We start from the raw sequence: 24,809 nt of genomic DNA, 5'->3' as shown, positions 1-24,809 counted from the left end.
TCTGTCAAAGTGACATACATTCATCTCTGCAAACAAAAGGAACATGTTCAAGCCTTGCGCCTTTTTTGAATTACCCAGGAGCTTTGGGAGCCTATAGTTCTCTGTTGCTTTATCCTTGGCAATGCCTTGGCCAATCAGAGTCAACTTGCCAACCAATCAGCGCCCTTTATCTCCTGCCATATAAATTGTGGTGATCGTTTGAAATTTGGCATTCTTGTATTTGTCCTGATGAGTGCAAGATGAAAAACTTCAACAACATGCCTCTCTTTTTAGCAATATTCCAGTTCTGTACTACCAAATGACTGTTTACAAAAGATCAAAAGGAAAATATCTCGTTTGCTTCACACTGTGATATTTTATGGGTTATTCAGAAAAATAGAGAATCCAGGCTCATTACACACTAGACTATTTCAAGGCCTGTCCTCTATTGATCTGCTAGACCCAGAATCAATCCTCTCTGAGCTTGCTAAATAGGTCGATATTGTGTGTCAGAAACTGACTTCTCCCATTTGAAGCTGTACCTCTCAATCAATGCATTACCTTACAGTGTGGTCATCAGTAGCTGCTGTAAATGAGGCCTCTCACTGTTTAAGAAAGAGGAAGTGAAGGGGAACCTAGATATGCAACAGAAGAGGGGAAAGGAGTAGAGCGACATGTTGATGAAGAGGGGTGGGAGGAGGCTAGTACAAATGCCAGCATAGACCTTTTGGGCCGAATGGCCTGTTTCTGTGCTAAAAAGAAAAACTTGCATTTATATAGCGCTTGTCACGCCCACTGGACATCCCAAAGCGTTTTACAGCCAATTAAGTACTTCTGAGGTGCAGTCGTTGTTGTAATGTCGGAAGCACAGCAGCCAATTTTCAGACAGACCCCCACAATCACCAATGTGATAGTGATCAGGTCATCTGTTTTTTGTGATGTTGATCGAGGGATAAACATTGAGCGGGACACCAGGGGGATCTCCCCTGCTCTTCTCCGAAATAGTGCCGTGGGATCTTCTACATCCACCCGAGCAGGCAGACGGGGCCTCGGTTTTAACATCTCATCCGAAATACGGTGCCTCTGGCAGTGCTGCACTCCCCCAGTACTGCACTGGGGGTGTCAGCCTTGATTTTTGCACACAGGCCCTCGAACCTGTAATTCTGAGGCGAGAGTGCTACCCACTGAGTCACATGGCTGTAAAATTGTAACAGAAAATGACTGTGGAAAAGGGACAGGGGCTTGTTGCCAAGCCCTTGACTGACAATTGAGTTCTCTGAGCACTGCAGCTAGTACCTGAGCTCCCTGGATCTATAGGTATTTATTTTTTTTTTAAAAACCCACAGCATAATAATTATGTTTCCTTTACCAAACTGGACGTCCAATGGCATTAGGAGGGGTAGTGGCCGATTTACAGAGACACACAGCCCAGAGCTAACAGATGGATAAGGGCTTCTCCTGTGTTTGAATCTTGGGTTAATATAAATCACCGATAACCAATTAGATCAAGGCTGATTAAAAGCAGCAAGTACTCTATTAAAAGGCAAGCTGAGATTTACTGTCAACTGCCCCTCGAGTTTTACTTGTGATTCTGGATGTTTTGCACTGAGCATTTCCTAAGTTCGACTCTCCCAGTTCACCCTAAGCCGTGACAACACTTTGGCGCTGGAGGAATTGGATTTGTGTCAATAGATACAGACATTTGCTTCAACCCTTCCCCTCCTGAAGTTGCTGAACTGTGATGGGCTGTCGTTTCATCAATGCCCAAGTGCAGGAGAGGCCGGAAAGCCACTCTCAACAGCCTACTCAACTACAGAAAGCTTCACAACGGGGGCCTGGTTCTGTCCTCATCTGATGCCCCCACACACGTAGTTTCCAGCGACAAACTCTCTCACCCAGTAATACAGGAGAAAACAACGCCACAGTTAGGGCCAACATTGTCACATTCACTTCGGATGCCACTGATAAAATACCAACGAGAGGAACGAAAGGTGTCAGATTTCCCCTCTTTTGCTGCTTGCAATAGGCTGGAACATTCCTTCCTGGGTAAAGAGAGCTGAAGTCTTTAATCAGCAAATGGGGCCACAACTGTAGCTCACAGGCTGATAACACCAGATCACTTCACTGCCACATATGTCACAACAAGGAGCCACAGGGGAATATCACAGCCTCATGGATTCAAAATGAGACAAGTGCTCATTGAATGCTCCAACTCTGAGCCATTAGCAAACATGAGATTATAAACTGACACTTACACTATTGACTGGACAGATCATGAAATATGTGTAGTGCCACACTAGGAATTATTTTATCATTGAGGCACCAGCCGTAGTTCAGTGGGTAGTGAACACGGAGTCAGAAGGGGGTGGGTTCAAGTCACACTCCGGAGACTTGAACACAAAACTCCAGGCTGATACTCCAGTGCAGTACTGAGGGAGTGCTGCACTGCCGGAGGGTCGGTACTGAGGGAGTGCTGCACTGTCAGAGGGTCATACTGAGGGAATGCTGCTCTGTCAGGGGGTCAGTACTGAGGGAGTGCTGCACTGTCAGAGGGTCCTACTGAGGGAGCGCTGCACTGTCAGAGGGTCAGTACTGAGGGAGTGCTGCACTGTCAGAGGGTCAGTACTGAGGAAGTGCTGCACTGTCAGAAGGTCATACTGAGGGAGTGCTGCACTGTCAGAGGGTCATACTGAGGGAGTGCTGCACTGTCAGAGGGTCATACTGAGGGAGTGCTGCACTGTCAGAGGGTCAGTACTGAGGGAGTGCTGCACTGTCAGAGGGTCAGCACTGAGGGAGTGCTGCAATGTCACAGGGTCAGTACTGAGGGAGTGCTGCACTGTTGGAGGGTCAGTACTGAGGAAATGATGCACTGTCAGAGGGTCATACTGAGGGAATGTTGCACTGTCGTAGGGTCAGTACTGAGGAAGTACTGCACTGTCAGAGGGTCAGCACTGAGGGAGTGCTGCACTGTCACAGGGTCAGCACTGAGGGAGTGCTGCACTGTCACAGGGTCAGCACTGAGGGAGTGATGCACTGTCGGAGGGTCAGTACTGAGGAAGTGCTGCACTGTCAGAGGGTCATACTGAGGGAGTACTGCACTGTCAGAGGGTCATACTGAGGGAGTGCTGCACTGTCAGAGGGTCAGTACTGAGGGAGTGCTGCACTGTCAGAGGGGCAGTTCTGAGGGAGTGCTGCACTGTCAGAGGGTCAGTACTGAGGGAGTGCTGCACTGTCAGAGGGTCAGTACTGAGGGAGTGCTGCACTGTCAGAGGGTCAGTACTGAGGGAGTGCTGCACTGTCAGAGGGTCAGTACTGAGGAAGTGCTGCACAGTCAGAGGGGCAGTACTGAGGGAGTGCTGCACTGTCAGAGGGGCAGTTCTGAGGGAGTGCTGCACTGTCAGAGGATCATACTGAGGGAGTGCTGCACTGTCAGAGGATCATACTGAGGGAGTGCTGCACTGTCAGAGGGGCAGTACTGTGGGAGTGCTGCACTGTCAGAGGGGCAGTACTGTGGGAGTGCTGCACTATCAGAGGGGCAGTACTGTGGGAGTGCAGGCGGAATAGCACAATATTCCTGCAGCAGGTATCAGAGGAGTTGTACAATGGTCCTGTTGGTGGAAATATTGTGAATTTGGGGAAGAGAGTGATATATGTTGTGATTTGATGTACAAGTACCTTTCAGGGCTTGTATTTTAAACTGCTGTCAATCACTACCACCGAGACAGGATGTGACGTATTGGTCCCATGACTCTGCACTCAGGATACAAACAGCAGCAGTTGAGGTCAGATGTGCATCATAGAATCCCAGTTAACGTTGTATGTATACAGTCTTATCTTCAAATAAAGAACCCACGTTGTTGTTTTGCCAACCCGCACGATTGGTACGTTTATGTCGAATAGAAGAATGTAACAATGTATAGTTGGTCTCAGGGTCAACAGTGTACCTGAGCCTGAACCATTTGATCAGGGAGAGTCCCGGTAATGTTGAATTTCACATCAACTTAATGTAACATTTTCTGTTGATAAGAGGCTGTCCCTTTACACTGGAACCACGAAGGAACCACAGTCTTTGGACCAAGCAATTTATTGGAATCGCTGATGTCAATAAACAATTTTGCTGCTGTATTGAGCCTGCAATTCTCTCACAAAACTCAGCAACAAATCATAGTCAAGGGGTGGGGGAGCAGATACCCATCACAGATAACTTCCAAACACCAGTCCGGCGGTCAACTGACATTTGTTTCAATCTGAAGCCATGACCTATTCCACCGCTTTGTGAATAAACACACCAGAGAGTTTAAAACTCCTCTGTGTGCACTTTGGCTTGTCAACATCTTAAGAGTTATCTTAAGGAAGTCATTTCCCATTGGAAATAGGATTGTTTCTTATCTAGTGTGGAGCAGTGTAGAACTGGCCTTCCCTCTGCCTTTGAGAGGCAGACTTGCATTTCTATAGCACCTTTCACCATCCCTCAAAGTGCTTTACAGCCAATGAATTAATTTTGAAAAGCAGGCACTGTTGTAATGTTGGAAACAGCAGCCAATTTGCGCACAGTTAGCTTCCACAAACAGCAATGTGATAATAATACATCATTTGAGTTTCAGCAGTTGCTTGAGGGATAAATATTGGCAGGACATGTGGGAGAACTCTCCCTGCTCTCCCTCAAAATAATGCACAGAATCTTTCATATCCACCTGAGATGGCATAAGGGGGCCTGGGTTTAACGTTTTATCCGAAAGATGGCACCTCCAACACTACAGCACTCCCTCAGTACTGACCCTCCAATAGTGCAGCACTCCCTCAGTACTGACCCTCCAATAGTGCAGCATTCCCTCCGTACTGATCCTCCAACACCTCAGCACTCCCTCAGTACTGACCCTCCGACAGTGCAGCACTCCCTCAGTACTGACCCTCCAACAGTGCAGCACTCCCTCAGTACTGACCCTCCAATAGTGCAGCACTCCCTCAGTACTGACCCTCCAATAGTGCAGCATTCCCTCCGTACTGATCCTCCAACACCTCAGCACTCCCTCAGTACTGACCCTCCGACAGTGCAGCACTCCCTCAGTACTGACCCTCCAACAGTGCAGCACTCCCTCAGTACTGACCCTCCAACAGTGCAGCACTCCCTCAGTACTGACCCTCTGACAGTGCAGCACTCCCTCAGTACTGACCCTCTGACAGTGCAGCATTCCCTCAGTACTGACCCTCTGACAGTGCAGCACTCCCTCAGTACTGACCCTCTGACAGTGCGGCACTCCCTCAGTACTGACCCTCTGACAGTGCAGCACTCCCTCAGTACTGACCCCCTGACAGTGCAGCACTCCCTCAGTACTGCCCCTCTGACAGTGCAGCACTCCCTCAGTACTGACCCTCAAACAGTGCAGCATTCCCTCAGTACTGACCCCCTGACTGTGCAGCACTCCCTCAGTACTGACCCCCTGACAGTGCAGCATTCCCTCCGTACTGACCCCCCGACAGTGCAGCATTCCCTCAGTACTGACCCCCTGACAGTGCAGCACTCCCTCAGTACTGACCCTCTGACAGTGCAGCATTCCCTCAGTACTGACCCCCTGACAGTGCAGCACTCCCTCAGTACTGACCCCCTGACAGTGCAGCACTCCCTCAGTACTGACCCCCTGACAGTGCAGCACTCCCTCAGTGCTGACCCCCTGACAGTGCAGCACTGGGAGTGTCAGCCTGGATTTTGTGCTCAAGTCTCTGAAGTGGGACTTGAACCCACAACCTTCTGACTCAGAGTGCGATCCTACTGTGCCAGGGGTGACACTTGAGTAGATTTATTGTACAGTTTCTTATGTTATGAGGGTTAGAGTGAATAGGGAGAAATCCTTGCCTCTGACTGGGGAGACGCTAACAGAGTAAAGGAAAGAGTTTTTAGAGTTGGAAACAACCATGTTTGGAGAGTTTCTGGAGCATGTAACACTTTGGTTCGAGAGAGAGAGATAGAGAGTATGAGGCATTAGTGGGCAATGTGTTTTTTAAAATTTATTCATGGGATGTGGACATCTCTGGCTAGGCCAGCATTTATTGCCCATCCCTTATTGCCCTTGAGAAGGTGGTGGTGAGCTGCCTTCTTGAACCGCTGCAGTCCATGTGGTGTAGGTACACGCACTGCACTGTTAGGGAGTTCCAGGATTTTGACCCAGTGACAGTGAAGGAACGGCGATATATTTCCAAGTCAGGATGGTGAGTGACTTGGAGGGGAACTTCAAGGTGGTGATGTTCCCATGTGTCTGCTGCCCTTGTCCTTCTAGATGGTAGAGGTCGTGGGTTTGGAAGGTGCCGTCTAAGGAGCCTTGGTGAGCTCCTGCAGTGCATCTTGTACACACTGCTGCCACTGTGCGTCGGTGGTGGAGGGAGTGAATGTTTGTGGGTGGGGTACCAACCAAGCGGGCCTGAATTGTTCTAGCAATGAGCCAGCATAGATCTGATGGGTCAAATGGCCTCCTGCTTTGCTTTGTTAGTGGAGCACCATATAGTTTGGGAAGACACAGGCTGTGTGCTTATTTAAAACATGTCAGCTGGCTCTTTCCCAAAGTTTCTCTACAAAATGTCTTCTTTGTTCCAGAGCTGGAGATGACGCTCCCAAGTGATTTCACTCATTTTCTTGCAGAATCCAGAATGGGAGAAGTTCCAAATCCAGACCTTGGCAGATGTATTGTGTTTTATCACATGTTCATCCCCGGAGAACAAAACTCAAGAGCTCCAGGCAACTGTCTCAATTCTCAATTAACATTTACAAATGTTGAAACAGCTTCAATACACAGAGTGCCTGGCTATACAGCCACTGGGAACTAGCGGCTGTTATATTTGTACACAGTGCGTTGCAGTCTCGCCTGAGTCAGAGGCTCGTGTGTTCCAAGTCGCACTCCAGAGGCTTGAGCACACGATCCCGGTCAACACTGCCAGTAACTGAGGGAGTGTTGTATTGTCGGAGGTACTGTCTTTAGTACAGGTGCACGTGAAAGATCCCATGGCACTATTTTGAAGAAGAGCAGGGAAGATGTCCTCAGTGTCCTGGCCAATATTTATCCCTCAGTCAACATCAATATACAAATTAAGTGTTGTCCTTTTACTGTTGGTGGGAGCTGGCTATACACACAATTTTTTTTTAATTCATTGGATGTGGGTGTCACTGGCCAAGCCAGCATTTATTACCCATTCCTAGTCACCCTGGTTCAGAGGGCATTTGGTCAAGCTGTGGGTCTGGAGTCACATGTAGGCCAGACTCAGTAAGGACAGCAGATTTCCTCCCTAAAGGATATTAGTGGACCAGATGGATTTTTACAGCAATCATTTCATGGTCATCATTAGACTCTTAATTCCAGGTATTTATTAAATTCAAATTTCACCACCTGCCATAATGGGATTTGAACCCAGGTCCATAGAGCCTTACCCTAGGTCTCTGGATTACTAGTCTACAATACCACTACACCGTCACCTCCCTGTGATGCCTATGTATCTTTCTACAAAACAACAGTGATGACACTTCAGAAAGTAGTTCAAGTTGTAAAGTCTTTTGAGGTATCCTGAGGCTGTGAAAGGAGCGATAGAAATGCAGGTTCTTTCTTTCTTACATGCAGCAGTCACCAACAGTGTGGTTGATGCAGAGACAACAATTAATACTACAGGAGGAAAAGGGTGCTGATTGGCTGGCAAGTCAACTCCAGCTAAGGCGCTGTCATGGAAAAAAGCAACAGGGAACTACAGGCTCCCAAGCTCTTGGGTAACTCAAAAAAGACACAAGGTTTGAACATATTCCTTTGGTTTGCAGAGAACAGGTCCCTGCGTATCAATGTATGTCGCTTCTAGCAGGCGTAAATGAGCCATATTGCGAGCGTGGCTGATTGTAATAAATTGGTTGTTAGTGTCGCTATTAGCGTACTCGGGATTGATCAGCAAGTGCTGTCCATCACAGAATGACAACTCACAGTAGATGCTTTGATTTGGGTTTTGTAAACACAGGCTGGTTGTGTCAGGTCTGTGAGCATCTGAAGGAACGTGTTTGATTCCATCAGCCAGTCTCTGGAATGTACGGCCCACATACCTGGTGTCACATTGGCGCTGAAATTCATACATGACATTGCTCAGTTGTGAAATAGGTAGAGCTTCTTTTTGGACTGATAATTGTGGTAGTGGAAAATAACAATCGTGTAGCCCAATGCACAGTGGCAGCTTGCTTAACCTGTTCAAATATTTGAGATACTTTGCCTTTCCAGGGTTAAACCTGGCGCCTTTCAGTCTGAAAGTGGTGACTTTTGGCCCATGTGAGACACGCAGCGATCGGGATAGCCTTTGTCCTGCAGGACAGCTTTGATTTCTGTGTCAAACTAAAAATTGCTCAACTTATCAAACTCTCCTGAATCAGAAAGAAAATCAGAAACCTCTTGTAACTCCGGCTTTAAGCTTTAATTCTCCAAGTTCCAGACACAGAGGAGTACGAAAGGCAGCTTTGCCTCTGATTTCTGTCGCCTGTTAGAGTCAGACACACGGGTTCAGGAAGGCCACAGGCAAACAGATTGAAGGACACATTGATGTGCCGGCCATCTTTGTCACCAGCCGTGTAATTGCCTGAGGAAGTGACACTTTAATTACTCGTGCAACCCTTTCAGTTACACCAACTGAGTGGCTATAATTGTATTTTAAATAAGTAATTTATATGCAATCTGTGTTTGAAACAGGCAGCTGATATCAGAATAAAATCTGCATATAATACCCCACACACAACTCAACAGACATGAGAGTGAGGGAGAGAGAGACATACACCGGCAAATGGAGAGATACACAGAGATGGAGAATGAGTGACAGTGAGAGAGGTGGAAGGGAGAGAGAGACAGCAAAACAAAGGGATAGTGACACACAGAGAGAGACAAAGAGGGGGAAACAAGGAAAGAATTACAGACAGAAGGTCAGAGACTGAGAGAGACAGAGAGATGGACAGAAACACAGAGAGAGATAGACAGAGAGAGAGGGACAGGGACAGAGACACAGAGATAGAAAGACAAAGAGAGACAGATGGAAAGTGAGAGAGAAAGAAAAAACAGGGAAAGAGAATTAGAGACAGAGAAAGAAAAAGAGAGGGACAGAGAGAGAGAGAAACAGAGGGATATAGAGAGAGGGGCAGACAGAGAGAGAGAGAGACAGAGAGACAGAGAGGCAGAGATATATATAGAGAGAGAGGGCCAGGTAGACAGAGAGAGACAGAGCGATATAGAGAGAGAGGGGCAGACAGAGAGAGAGAGAGACAGAGAGGCAGAGAGGCAGAGAGATATATATAGAGAGAGGGCCAGGCAGACAGAGAGAGACAGAGCGATATAGAGAGAGAGGGGCAGACAGAGAGAGAGAGAGAGGCAGAGAGGCAGAGAGATATATATAGAGAGAGGGCCAGGCAGACAGAGAGAGACAGAGTGATATAGAGAGAGAGGGGCAGACAGAGAGAGAGAGGGGGGCAGACAGACAGAGAGAGAGAAAGAAAGGTTTTTTTTCTCAACCAATATAAAATGGAAATGAAAGCAATCTTTTGCCTCAGATAACAACCGATTTAAATAAAAGCCGAAGTCCCTTTGGCATTGCTATAAATTCTTGAAAGAAAAACCAAATGGAACCAACACGTCTTTTAATGCAGGGCACAAGGCAATGCAATTTACACATAAATTAATTTTCAAAAGCTGATACCTGTGTTATATGAAGCTTATTAATTTCGATTCGATTCCCTCAATGTGCTGCCAGATACTTGGGAACTTCATTAAAGATGCATTAGAGATGTATTTAGAAGAAACCATCAACTAGCTGAAGTTGGATTTCATTCAGGATCTGGCTGGCTATTCCTGTCTGTATTCCACTGGATCAGAGGATTAAACAGTCCAGAACAGCAAAGGCATTGGCCAGTGTTATGCTGACCTCTACCATGGGCTAAGGAAGTGCGTGGGGGTGGGTGGGGGGGGTGAATTTGGTGCCGGGTGGTGTTGTTGGTCTTGATCAATAGCCAGAGGCTCCCATGGCCATTTTGGGCAGTGATTCTCCGTCTACAGCATTCTACTGAAAGGAGGGACTTTGCACCTTGTCACAACCTTGGGATGTCCCAAACTGCTGTTCAGCCAGTAAATTATCTTTGGAGCACAGCAAGATCCCACGAATAACAGTTGAGATGCAAGACAAGATCATTGGTTTTTGGTGGTGTTTGGGCAGAAAGGAATGTTGGCACCAGGTCAACAGACAGATTATGATTGGGAGGGGAAGGCGATGGCATAGTGGTGTCATCTGAACAAGGGCAATTAGGGATGGGCAATAAATGCTGGCCTAGCCAGTGACGCCCACATCCCATGAATAAAAGAAATAATAAAAATTATACAGTCTCAAATGACACTTTGGAAAGCATACAGAGATAAGGCGGAGTGATTGGGGGTGAGGTACAGGGTATGGGTCAGCCAGATCTAACTGAATGGTGGAGCAGGCTCAAGGGGCTGAATGGCCTTAACAACAATACCAACTACAACTTGTATTTATGTAGCGCCTTTAACATGGTGAAACATCCCAAGGTGCTTCATAGAAGATTTGTCGAACAAAATGTGACATATTGAGCCACATAAGGGGATGTTGGGATAAAAGCGAAATACTGTGGATGCTGGAAATCTGAAACGAAAACGGAAAATGCTGGAAAAACTCAGCCGATCTGGCAGCGTCTGTGGGGGGAGAAACAGAGATAACGTTGCGAAAAGAGTCATACAGACTCGAAATGTTAACTCTGTTTCTCTCCCCACAGACGCTGCCAGATCAGCTGAGTTTTTTCAGCATTTTCTGTTTTATGTTATATATTATAAGGAGGTATTAGGGCTGGTGAGGTAGGTTTGAATGAGGAGAGAGAATTGGTTGGGTCTAGGAAAGAAATTCTGGAGCGTAAGACTCTGGCAGCTGAAGGCATGGCTGCGATGGTGAAGCAATTAAAATTGGGGGATGCTCAAGAAGCCAGAATTGGAGACCCTGGGTGGGGTTGTAGGGCCGGAGGAGATTGCAGAGATAGTGGGAGGCGAGGCCTTGGAGGGAGGGAAGTATCTCCTGTTCTTTATGTTCCTGTCATAATTGGAAAGCTCCTTGCAATCCTTCCATTTGTGCTATGGGATTGTTAACATCCAGTTGGAGTCTCAGGTTAATGTCTGTTCGATAGGCTCTCTCCTTATCCCAAACCCTTCCCATTGTCTGCCTCAAGGGTGCTATGCTTCATCATCTCCTTCTCACCAATAAAGATCTTGCAGCACAATTTTTTCAACATATTCTTTCATGGGGATGTGGGTGTTGCCGGCAAGTCCATCACTAATTGCCCTTGAACTGAGTGGCTTGCCCAGCCATTTTGGAGGGCAGTTGAGAGCCAGCCACGTTGTAGGAGTCACATGTAGGCCAGGCCAGGCAAGGATGGCAGATTGCCTTCCCTAAAGGGCATTAGTGAACCAGATGGGAGTTTTTATGATAACAGTTTCATGGTTCGCCATTAGTGAGATTAGCTTTACAATTCCAACTCCCCATTACAATTCATCTAATAGATGGGAATGAATGCCTGAGGATTTAGAGAGGATGTGCTCCTGTTTGTCTTGGAATTCTCTGCGAGGAAGTTTTTTTAGGCACAACAGACAGGAAAACTCTCAGCGCGAAGCTGAATAATAGTCATCTCATCAATAATGGATGACTGAAACTGAATATCATATCCCTCATTCTTTTTAATATTTATAATACAGTTCTATTTACACTGTGAAGCCTGTCTGCTGCTTTGCATGTTAATAGATGAGCAGCCCCATAACATCTAATTCTTAAAAGTGATAGCCAACATTCCTCTATTAGAAACGGGAGTCTCCATCTCACTTTCTGTTTATGGGATCTTGCTATGCACACATTGACTGCCACACTTCATAACAACATCAGTTTAGGAACCTGCTGGCTGCTTGGTTCAGCTTGAGAATGTGACGCGGCGTGTAGAAATGCTCTTTCTTTGGTTAAAGTGGAAGTGCCGAGATTGTTCCGTAGGTTCAGTGACCTCGAGCACTCCCCTGGTTATGGTCGTTAGGTTCATCAACTAAAGAGACAGGAGCAGGAGTAGGCCATTCGGCCCCTCAAGCCTGCCCCGCCATTCAATAAGATCACGGCTGATCTGCCCCAGGCCTCAACTCCTCTTTCATGCCAGCTCCTCATAGCGCTCAACTCCCCGATATTTCAAAAATCTTTCTACCTCCTCTTTAAATACTTTCAGTGATCTAGCCTCCACAACTCTCTGGGGTAGAGAATTCCAGACATTCACTACCCTCTGAGAGAAGAAATTCCTTCACATCTCAGTTTTAAATGAGTGCCCCCTTATTCTGTAACTTTGTCCCGAGGTTCGAGGTTCCCCTTCTATTGGAAACATCTTCTCAACATCTACCCTGTCAAGCACCCTCAGAATCTTGTACGTTTCAATAAGATCACCCCTCATTCTTCTAAACGCTAATGAGTAAAGGCCTAACCTGTTTAGCCAATCTTGATAAGTCAACCCCTTCATCTCAGGAATCAGTCTAGTGAATCTCTTTTGAACTGCCTCCAATGCCAGTATATCCTTCCTTAAATACGGGGACCAAAACTGTACACAGTACTCCAAGTGCGGCCTCGCCAACACCCTGTACAGTTGTAACAAGACTTCCCTATTTTTAAACTCCAACCCCCAAGCAATACAGGCCAAAATTCCATTTGCCTTCTTAATTACTTGCTGCACCTACAAGTTAACCTCTTGTGTTTCATTCACACGATCACCCAGATCCCAGGCTTGATCACTGCCCCATGTTGAATTAGCTGATTTTAATCATTAGAAGGAATTTAAGTTCCAGGTCACTACCCTCTACTGGAAAGTGCATCAGTCTGGCAAGGTCACATTTAGTGTGAAACAGACAACAAACTATTAGTTGGTGGTGTAGTGGTAAGATCACTGGAGTAATAACCTAGAGAACTAGACTAATGCTTTGGGGGCATGGGGGTCAAATCCCACCATAGCAGCTCAGGAACTTCAATTAATTAATAAAATCTGGAATTGAAATATCATCAATTATCATAAAAGCCCATTCACAATGAAATCTGCAGTCCTTATCCAGTCTGTTGAGCTGCCTTCTTGAACCGCTGCAGTCCATGTGGTGTCGGTACACCCACAGTGCTGTTAGGGAGGGAGTTCCAGGATTCTGACCCAGCGACAGTGAAGGAACGGCCGATATATTTCCAAGTCAGGATGGTGGGTGACTTGGAGGGGAACTTCCAGGTGGTGGTGTTCCCACCTATCTGCTGCCCTTGTCCTTCTAGGTGGTAGTGGTCATGGGTTTGGAAGGTGCTGTCTAAGGATCCTTGGTGAATTCCTGCAGTGTATCTTGTGGATGGTTCACACCGTTGCATCAGTGGTGGAGGGAGTGAACGTTTGTGGATGAGTTGCCAATCAATCAAGTGGGCTGCTTTATTCTGGATGGTGTTGAGATTCTTGAGTGTTGTGGGAGCTGCACTCATCCAGGCAAGTGGGGAGTATTCCATCACACTCCTAACTTGTGCCTTGTAGATGGTGGACAGGCTTTGGGGAGTCAAGGGGTGAGTTACTCATCGCAGGATTCCTAGCCTCTGACCTGCTCCTGTAGCCACAGTGTTTATATGGCTAGCCCAGTTCAGTTTCTGGTCAATGGTAACCCCCCAGGATGTTTATAGTGGTCTACGAAGTCACGCAGTTCAAGGGCAATTAGGGATGGGCAACAAATGCTGGCTTTGCCCATGAAAGAATAGAAAAATTTGGCACTCACTGTGTAAACTTGCAGACAGATCCATTTGGAAGCAGTAGCAGGTTATCAGTTTGGACAGAATGGCTCTCTAACATCAGTCAGAAGAGGAGAGAATACTTGATTGCAGTACAACATATATTGTGCATCTAGATTGTGCCATAGATGGCTCCAGCTATATCTCAGTGTAGGGCTGCTCTCATCTCTCAGTCAGACATTCTGGGTTCAAGTCCCACTCCAGAGACTTGATCACAAAAATGCAGGCTGACACTCCCAGTGCAGTACTGAGGGAGTGCTGCACTGTCAGAGGGTCAGTACTGAGGGAGTGCCGCACTGTTGCAGGGTACAGTACCGAGGGAGTGCTGCACTGTCGGAGGGTCAGTACTGAGGGAGCGCTGCACTGTCAGAGGGTCAGTACTGAGGGAGTGCTGCACTGTCAGAGGGTCAGTACTGGGGGAGTGCTGCACTGTCGGAGGATCAGTACTGAGGGAGTGCTGCACTGTCAGAGGATCAGTACTGAGGGAGTGCTGCACTGTCAGAGGGTCAGTACTGAGGGAGTGCTGCACTGTCAGAGGGTCAGTACTGAGGGAGTGCTGCACTGTCAGAGGGTCAGTACTGAGGGAGTGCTGCACTGTCAGAGGGTCAGTACTGAGGGAGTGCTGCACTGTCGGAGGATCAGTACTGAGGGAATGCTGCACTGTCAGAGGGTCAGTACTGAGGGAGTGCTGCACTGTCAGAGGGTCAGTACTGAGGGAGTGCTGCACTGTCAGAGGGTCAGTACTGAGGGAGTGCCGCACTGTCGGAGAGTCAGTACTGAGGGAGTGCTGCACTGTCGCACTGTCAGAACTGAGGGAGTGCCGCACTGTCGGAGAGTCAGTACTGAGGGAGTGCTGCACTGTTGGAGGGTCAGTACTGAGGGAGTGCTGCACTGTCGGAGGGTCAGTACTGAGGGAGTGCTGCACTGTCGGAGGGTCAGTACTGAGGGAGTGCTGCACTGTCGGAGGGTCAGTACTGAGGGAGTGCTGCACTGTCGGAGGGTCAGTACTGAGGGAGTGCTGCACTGTCGGAGGGTCAGTACTGAGGGAGTGCTGCACTGTCGGAGGATCAGTACTGAGGGAGTGCTGCACTGTCGGACGGTCAGTACTGAGGGAGTGCTGCACTGTCGGAGGGTCAGTACTGAGGGAGTGCCGCACTTTCGGAGAGTCAGTACTGAGGGAGTGCTGCACTGTCGGAGAGTCAGTACTGAGGGAGTGCTCCACTGTCGGAGGGTCAGTACTGAGGGAGTGCCGCACTGTCGGAGAGTCAGTACTGAGGGAGTGCTGCACTGTTGGAGGTTCAGTACTGAGGGAGTACTGCAATGTTGGAGGGTCAGTACTGAGGGAGTGCTGCACTGTCGGAGGGTTAGTACTGAGGGAGTGCTGCACCGTCGGAGGGTCAGTACTGAGGGAGTGCTGCACCGTCGGAGGGTCAGTACTGAGGGAGTGCTGCACTGTCGGAGGGTCAGCACTGAGGGAGTGCTGTACTGTCGGAGGGTCAATACTGAGGGAGTGCTGCACTGTCGGAAGTTCAGTACTGAGGGAGTGCTGCACTGTCGGAGGGTCAGTACTGAGGGAGTGCTGCACTGTCGGAGGGTCAGTACTGAGGGAGTGCTGCACTGTTGGAGGGTCAGTACTGAGGGAGTGCTGCACTGTCAGAGGGTCAGTACTGAGGGAGTGCTGTACTGTCGGAAGTTCAGTACTGAGGGAGTGCTGCACTGTCGGAGGGTCAGTACTGAGGGAGTGCTGCAATGTTGGAGGGTGAGCACTGAGGGAGTGCTGCACTGTTGGAGGGTCAGTACTGAGGGAGTGCTGCACTGTCGGAGGGTCAGTACTGAGGGAGTGCTGCAATGTTGGAGGGTCAGTACTGAGGGAGTGCTGCACTGTTGGAGGTGCCATCTTTCAGATGGGACATTAAACTGAAGCCCTGCCTGGCCTTTCAAGTGGATGTAAAGGATCCCACGGCCACTATTTCGATGAAGCGGAGGGGAGTTACCCTCAGTGTTCTGGCCAATAATTATCCCTCAATCAGCATCACAAATTGTTGCTTGTGGGAGCTTGCTGTGCGCAAATTGGCTGCCGCATTTCCTACATTACAACAGTGGACTGCTCTTGGAAGAGCCATGGGATGGCTGGAGCTCATGAAAGGTGCTATATAAATGCAGGTCCTTCTGTCTTTCCTTCCTAGATTGTGTAGAAATGCAGTTTGACAGAAGTGGATTGCTGAGATGGATTGTCCTTGACGCCTCATGCATTATTTCACGGGCTGCTCAATAGTAATCCCACAGTTTATAGCAGGGCAGGGCTGACAACTGAACAATCCAAAACTATCCGACGGACGACAGTGAAAGTTAGACAAGCACGGAGAGAAAAAACCAAACAGACGGCTTCCAGCTCAGGCAGTCCAGTCAACTGGCCAAATCGATGCCAAATTGCAATTTTGGATGACAAAAATATTTACGCAAGCAAATTGTCATTCTGTGCTGATTGTTAAAGAGCACAACTTAAAACCCCACATGTTTACAGAGCACCTGGGAGTTTAGGTTCCAGTCAGTGATCCGCACAGCCGGTTTCTCTTCACTTTTCAAGAGAAAGCTTTGGGGCTTTGGCTAATCTGGAGATTCACCTCCTCCAAAAAAGCCTCAGCAGTCCCACCGCTCCCTGCCTCCACCCCACCGCCCCCACCCCACCCCCAGCTTCATGTCCCCATTCCAAACAGGGTCGCCAACTTCCTGGAGGTTTCATCACATGTCATGTGGCTCCCAAAGACTCCGCCTCCACCCTCTCCCTCCTCCCCCCCCCCCATTGGCTGCCTGACAGGTCCATCACAGCGATGCCCCACCCACCATTGGCAACAAAGAGGCAAAATGAATCTTCATTATACAATTGGATGACTCTTGACTGTCAGCCAAGCAGCCATTTCCGCTCCCCCCCTCACCCCCTCCTCCATTTCTGATCATTTTATAAACTGATAAACAAAGTATTCAAAGAAAACATTATTTCTAATCCCTCTGTGATGTTTTTTCCTGGATTTTGCTTACTGTACTATCCTAGGGATTAAGGAGACTAACTTCCAGGATTGGTCTAGCGTCTCCAGGAATTGAAAATCAATCTCCAGGACACTGACATGTACAACTCTGGAGAAAAATCATCGGGGCATTGAAAAATATTCGTCTTTTATTTTTTTTTTTGCAATTTTCTTTGAGCCTTTCTCTTTATCAGATACAAAAATATTGAAAATAAGACATAGGAGCAGAAATTAGGCCATTCGGCCCATCGAGTCTGCTCCGCCATTCAATCATGGCTGATAAGTTTCTCAACCCCATTCTCCCGCCTTCTCCCCACACCTCCACCTATGGGAGGCATCAAGGCTGTTTGGCTGACAGTCAGACATCATCCAATTGGGTCATGAGGCCTTTAGCTTTCCAACTGGCGTGGGAAGGCAGTCCGGCACAAGGATGGATGTGTTGGCCAACTAATGGCTGGAAGATGGGGGAAAATCATGTGATGGAACCTCCAGGGATACATTTAGTCATAGTTGGCAGCCCTATTGGACACTCTCTCTCTCTCTCTCTCTCCGTCCCTCTCTCTCACATCACTGATGAAGCTTCCAACACACTGACTTCCTTTCCCAAAACCTTGTCCTCAAATTTCATAAACCACTGCTTAGGCCTCAGCCAGATTGTCGGGTTCAATTCTGGGCTTCAGGCTTTAGGGAGAACGTCAAGGCCTTGGAGAGATTGTGGAGGAGGTTCACCGGAATAGGATCAGGGCTGAGGAACTTCAATTCACGCGGAGAGGCTGGAGAAGCTGGGGTTGATCCCCTTCGGGCAGAGAAGGATAGGGAGAGGTTTAAGAGGTGTTCAAAACTGGGGCGTTTAGATGAGGTGAGTGAAGAGAAATTTTCTCTAACGGCCGGGGAGATGCTAGCCAGAGAGCACAATGTAAGGCACCTGGTGGAAGATCCAGGGGAACATGTGGAGAAGTGTTTTAACACCGTTAATCATGTTCTGGAAGGCGCTGCCTGAAAGGGCGGTGGAAGCAGATTCAACAGTAACTTTCAAAAGGGAATTGGACTAATTCTTGGAAAGGAATAATTTGCGGGGCTATAGGGAAGGAGGAGGGGAGTGTGGCACTAACAGGAGAGCTCTTTCGAAGAGCCAGCACAGGCACAATGGGCTGAATGGCCTCCTTCTGCGCTGTAAGCTTTCGAAAGTGGTTACATGCGTCCAGTGGAGTGGACAGGAAGCTGTCGCTGGCCCGGTTTGAACACAGGCAGGATTCCTGATGTCCAACACAGGCAGGACACAGGGTACGGATACCACGTGCTCTGAAATTACCCAGGTCCGTTTCTGCTGGAGGTGTTTTGAAGCAGCGATTTATTCGGAATGGCGCTATCACCCTCCGTCTCTCCCGGAGATGTCGCTCCCTCGCTGAGGCAGCATTCCGGAGGGGTCAATCCGTCTCTGATACCGCACTCTTCACATGCCAGGTCAAAGCAGCATATGGCAGCCAGCTCTTCAAGTGTGGGAGGCATCACACGGGCTGCCTGGGTGCACTTATTCACAAACTTATTCACTTATTCAAAGGAGAGCGTACACCGGGAACCTTCTGCCCGCCCAACCCCTCCAAAATTCGTTGAGGTTGAGACTCCATTGCAAATTTCAAAACTGAGATTGATAAGATTTTTGTTGGGCTGGGGGGGATTAAGGGGTTACAGAAGCAGGGCAGGTAGATGGAATTAAGCTGTAGAACAGCCATGATACAACTGATTGGCCAAACAGACTCGGGGGGGGGTGAGGGAGGGGGGTAATTGAATGGACTCCTCCTAGCCCCATATTCCTATTGTCACACGACTTTCATAGGTGTAAGTTTTCCAGTTGCTGGCGATGGAACTAATGGGAAATGGAAGCGGGGCCCAGGCAGTCTTTTGCCCCTGAGGCTTTCGCACAAATTGAAGTCGATATGAGCAACGGTAACTCCCATTTTAACACGGGCCAGCGATTAATCCTGGGACCCTTGGCTCTATATCATTCCCTCTGTGTCAGAGTGACATTTATTTTACTCCTCAATTTAACCAGTTAAACAGCTCTCCTCCAGCACGGCAGCAGTTCAGTATAATTTTTGTGCTGTTACCAATCTCTGCTGCACCTTGGGGAATATTAATCTCTCTAAAGAGCAAACTGAAAACATAGCGGTGAAGGACTGAACCCTAAGTAACTGCCCTTTGAAGAACAACATTGCAGGGAGATTACTCTTGGATCTTAAGTGCGCTGGGACGGGGGACAGGGAGGGAAAAGCAGAAGCACACGAGCTGGGTCACTCTCCTCTCAACAGCCACAAAATGGGCCTCTCTCTCTCGTGCTCAGTAAATATGCTTTCAATTTTCACCAAGTTGCTGTCACTTCCAATTTAGCTCGTTCACAACAAAAGGTTGAATATAGGCATCTACGAACACTCATGTAACCCTCTAAGCAACACAGTGGCAAATTGTCAGCTCTTATACGCAGGGCTGTAATCGTGATGTGCTGTCTCCTGGGAGAATACCAATTGATCAGTGACTGGTCTCTCTGGAGGCCCAGACAACAGAAATGTAATTCTAATTTTCTGATAGTAGGGGAAAGCAGTGGCCTTGTTAACTCATGCACTGAAGCACGTGAGCTGCACCAAATATTAATATTTTTTAGACGCATTTAATATTTTTTTTTATACCAGCCTACCTCCGAGGGTGCTGCAAATAGGACGGAAAGTACAAATGCAAGTCTTTGGTAGAGAGAGGAGCTGGAGGCAGAGGAGGATGGACTGGTAACCGCATCAGGGAACATAGCACCATTTCCAATCTGTCAGGCTGTTTATTTATATCATACTCTCTCAAAATATTTGGGAAGCAGAGTTGGTTGCCGCACAGCTCGGCAGAAGAAGGGAAGGACCACAAAATTGTGGTGCTGCAATGCCTCCACTGGCGGGAGGTGGCAATTACACCGTGACATGTTTACATAGGCACTTTACATTATGAATGTGGAGAATGGAAACCATTACAGAAAACGTTGACACGAGGAACGGCAGAAGACATAACAGTTTTGTGTGTAGACCTTGACAGACAACAGAAATCACAATTTGTTAATGTGCAAGAACAATGTTAAAAGGTCCAGTGTTCCCGAGCTACATGATGATACTGACATTCCAACTTGCACAATTTCCTGACCAAACAGTGAACATCGGAATGCCTGTGTTTACTTAACAACAGTGAAACCTTGTGGCCTTAAAGGCAGCTTCAGTTCAGTTGAGTAATGAATGGTGCATTGGATGCAATAACATTCCTCCTCTTTATAAAACAAGAGCAACAGTGAGGAGACAAACGCCTGGAGTGTGAAAGAAAAACCCCATCTGGTTCACTAATGTCCGCCAGGGGAGGAAATTTCTCATCCTTGGATGGTCTGGCCTACGTGTGACTCCAAACGCGTAGAAATGTGGTTTACTCTGAAATGGCCAATCAAGCCCAAGGGGAAATATAAAAACAAGTATAATACCCCTGTCCTTATAAAACAGCCCAACCACAACTCGCTCCGAGTAATGCCACATTAACAATAGAAATAAGCAGGAGTGAGGACACGTCAAGCAGCGATGTTAGGGAGCGAGGAAAATAGGAGGATGGAGAAGTGGGAGTGAGCAGAATTGGGAATGAGGACAGGATTTGGGAGTGGGGATGATCCTGGTTCACTGCATCGTTCAATGACCCAACTTATGGTGTAAATTCATGTCGTTGTTGAGAAATGACTCACTCCCTCACACACCCAACTTCCAATCCCTCCGCTGGCTGATATTTGCAGAGCATCTAAACGATTCCACAGTTAATGTGCCTAACTCATCGTTGCAATGCTTTGAAATTCCGGCCATCAGGTGGAACAGCCTGGCATGAAAGAGTTAAACAGAAAGGTCCCCCGAGCTGACAGAGCACAAGTGTGGGATGCACTTACTTCAGCGAGAGCGAGTAGTCGTTCTTGGTGGTCTCGCTGTTTCGGACCAGGTAACTGGACTCCTTACACAGCCGCAAGAGATTCTCCGCATCTGTCCGACTGATGGCTCCGTGATACCAGCTGCAGGGCAAAAAGAAAAAGAGTTCCGTTTACCTCACGCACCATCAGTGTCAGTCGCTGACAGAGTGCTCTAAGCTGGCGTGTTAAACATGACCATATGTTGCAGCTCACCACTCCACTGGCTGACCATCTGCTTCCTGCTCTACAGGCAGCCCACGCACAACAGGAGCATCCAGACACCCTCTCAGGCAGAACAACAGCTTGAGTAGAACATATACACACGCACAAACATGCAAACACACAAACACACACACACACACACACACACAAACACACACACACACACCCTGCCCAAACCATTGTACCCTCCCCATCACCTCTGGCCCCCATACGCCCCCCACTAGAGCTAGTAAAAGCAGTGTGAACCCCACCCTCCCAGCCCTCTATAATAGAATGGTTACAACACAGGAGGCCATTCAATCCATCATGTCCATGCCAACTTGCTACAAGAGTAACTGGGCTAATTCTATTCCACTGCCCTTTCCCCCCCAGGCCTGCATTGTGTGGGCCCTGGCTGTAGAGGGGGGGGTTCTCCTCGGTGTCCTGGTCAATATTTATCCCTCAATCAACATCACTAAAACGAAGACTGCCTGGTGAAATATCTGCTGTTGCTGCTTGTGGGATCTTGCTGTGCAAATTGCACTTCCTACTTTCCAACGGTGACTGCACTTCAAAAAAGTGCCACACTGGTTGTAAAGTACATGGAGATATCTTGAGGCTGAGAAAGGTGCTATAGAAATGCAAGCCTTCTTTTTTTTTGCATCTCTGTTAAAACACACGCACTACACACAAACATACTACACACACACTACACACACACACACTACACACATACACATACTACACACACACACACAACACACACACATACTACACACACACTACACGCACACACATACTACACACACACTACACACACACACTACACACATACACATACTACACACACACACAACACACACACATACTACACACACACTACACGCACACACATACTACACACACACATACTACACACACACATACTACAGACACACACAACACACACACACATACAACACACACACACAACACACACACACACTAGACACACACGCATACTACACATACACACTACACACACATGCACATACTACACACACTACACACACACATACTACACACACACACTACACACACACACATTACACACACACGCACTACACACACACACACACTACACACACGCGCACTATACACACGTGCACTACACACATGCACTACATACATACACACACTACACACATCACACACTGCACACACTACACACACATACTACACACACACATACTACACACACACACTACACACACACACTACACACACACGCACTACACACACACCACACACACGCACTACACACACACCACACACACGCACTACATACACACACATGCACTACACACACACGTATACTACACACACACTACACACACACACAAAGACATACTACACACACACATACTACACACACACATACTACACACACGTACTACACACACACGCACACACACATACTACACACACATACTACATGCACACAACTTACTATAGAGGAAGTGTACTTGCTATAGAGGGAGTGCAGCAAAGGTTTACCAGACTGATTCCTGGGATGGCGGGACTGACATATGAGGAGAGATTGAGTCAATTAGGATTATATTCGCTGGAGTTCAGAAGAATGAGGGGGGATCTCTTAGAAACCTATAAATTTCTAACAGGACTAGACAGGGTAGATGCAGGAAGGATGTTCCCGATGGTGGGGGAGTCCAGAACCAGGGGTCACAGTCTGAGGATATGGGGTAGGACTGAGATGAGGAGAAATTTCTTCACCCAGAGAGTGTTGAGCCTGTGGAGTTCATTACCACAGAAAGTAGTTGAGACCAAAACATTGTATGTTTTCAAGAAGGAGTTAGATGTAGCTCTTGGGGCGAAAGGGATCAAAGGGTATGGGGAGAAAGCGGGAGCAGGCTATTGAGTTGGATGATCAGCCATGATCATAATGAATGGCGGAGCAGGCTCGAAGGGCCGAATGGCCTACTCCTGCTCCTAGTTTCTATGTTTCACACACGTACTACACACACATATGCATATACTAGACATACACACATTCTTCACACACACATACTACACACGCACACATATACAACACACACACTACACACACATATGCATACACTAGACATACACACATTCTACACACACACGTACTACATACACACACACACACACACACATACACACACACACACCCCCTGAGAAGTGTTGAAGTGTGTGACCAATGTCTGAATTGTAATGGAACACTCACGTTTGTCTCCCGAGTGACAGGTTAGGCTCCACCCTTTCACCCAGTGCTCCACTGAACTCGAGACTTTGATGTTTTAGAGATTTGAGGTTGGGTCCCGACAGCCTGTTCTGGTGCCGGACTTTGTCCTCCTTGGGTGGGGAGAAGCGACTCTTGTCAACACCATCAAACTGAACTGAAATGAGGAAATAAAAAGAGTTTAATCTTCAAAGGAAACAGCCAGAGAGACAGTATTCAAACTGATGAGGGTGGAGGAGGTTCAGAATTCAAAAATCTGTCTTTCATCAACTACTTTCTCCAACTTCTTTGTCCCTCAAAATGCTGAATGCCCTCTGATACATCCCCCGAGTGACCATTCTATGTACTAGTAGCTGTCAAACTATGGGAGGCTTCACAATCAATCCTGTCCTCACTCAATAGTCTCACTTTCTCTCACACAAACACACACACACACACACACACACAGGCAAATTCTCGTGTGGAGATCAGAAGCTGATATTTCGCCTTTTCTGGCCAGGTGACCTCTGAGGCTGACTGCAGTGACCTGCCAGGCTGCTCCAGCTCAGGGTCAACCGCCCAGCACAGGTCGAAGGTCAAATCTGGGGTCGCTCTGGCCTATATGGCTCAGTGCCATAATCCGCAGTGCCGATGTTAACCGAGTCATGAAGGCCGGGGCTTCAAACTGATGTTCAAAACAACAACTTGCATTTATATAGCACCTTTGATGTCCCAAGGTGCTCCCCAAGAGTAAACAGACACAATGCGGCACTGAGCCATGACCAAAAGCTTGGCCAGTTTTCAGGAGTGTCTTAAAGGAGGAAAGCGAGGTAGAGGTGGAGATTTTTAGGGAGGGGATTCCCGGGCTTCAGGCCCCAGGCAGCTGAAGGCACGGCCGCCAATGATAGAGCAATGGAAATTGGGGGATGCGTAAGAGGCCGGAATTGGAGGAGTGCAGAGGTCTCGGAGGGCTGTGGGGCTGGAGGGAGTCACCCACATGGGAGGGGTGAGGCCATGAAGAGGGTGGAGGAGGTGCAGAATTTGAGCAGGGGGTTGAGAATTTTCAACAATGCATCAGCTGAGAATTATAAACCTGCTGACATCAGAGAGGTGGCTGATTACTGGACTCACAGCTCAGTACATGCGTTTCTTTATTCTTCCATGGGATGTGGGTGACACTGGCAAGGCCAGCATTTGTTGCCCATCCCTGTTTGCCCTTGCTTGGCCATTTCAGAGGGGCAGTTAAGAGTCAACCACATTGCTGTGGGTCTGGAGTCACATGTAGGCCAGACTGGGTAAGGATGGCAGATTTCCTTCCCTAAAGGGGCATTAGTGACCCAGATGGGTTCTTACAACAGTCGACAATGGTTTCATGGTCATCATTATGAACATATGAATATGGAGCAGGAGTGGGACCCTCGGGCCTGCAACATCATTCAATAAGATCATGGCTGATCGGATTGCAACCTCCCGCTTACCCCCCAATAACCTTTCCCTTGTTAGTCAAGAATCTATCTAGTTCGGCCTTAAAAACATTCGCAGACTGTTTCCACCACCATTTGAGGAAGAGAGT

At 47.9% G+C, this 24,809-nt stretch overlaps 1 protein-coding gene across 2 annotated transcripts in view; it reads right to left on the bottom strand.

Annotated features, from left to right (window-relative positions):
• The window catches only part of shf (Src homology 2 domain containing F), a 208,533-nt gene that overhangs the window by 28,641 nt on the left and 155,083 nt on the right, over nucleotides 1–24,809 (bottom strand). For both annotated transcript variants that reach the window (XM_078532370.1, XM_078532371.1), the window contains 2 exons: nucleotides 23,243–23,414; nucleotides 20,779–20,898 (listed from right to left, as the gene is read on the bottom strand). In XM_078532370.1, the coding sequence (XP_078388496.1) occupies nucleotides 20,779–20,898; nucleotides 23,243–23,414 (292 nt within the window). The remainder of the gene's footprint in view (nucleotides 1–20,778; nucleotides 20,899–23,242; nucleotides 23,415–24,809) is intronic.

Source organism: Cetorhinus maximus, chromosome 30 (assembly GCF_964194155.1).
Source record: "Cetorhinus maximus chromosome 30, sCetMax3.hap1.1, whole genome shotgun sequence".
NCBI classification, from domain to species: Eukaryota; Metazoa; Chordata; class Chondrichthyes; order Lamniformes; family Cetorhinidae; genus Cetorhinus; species Cetorhinus maximus.
This window is presented reverse-complemented; position numbering and strand designations above follow the sequence as displayed.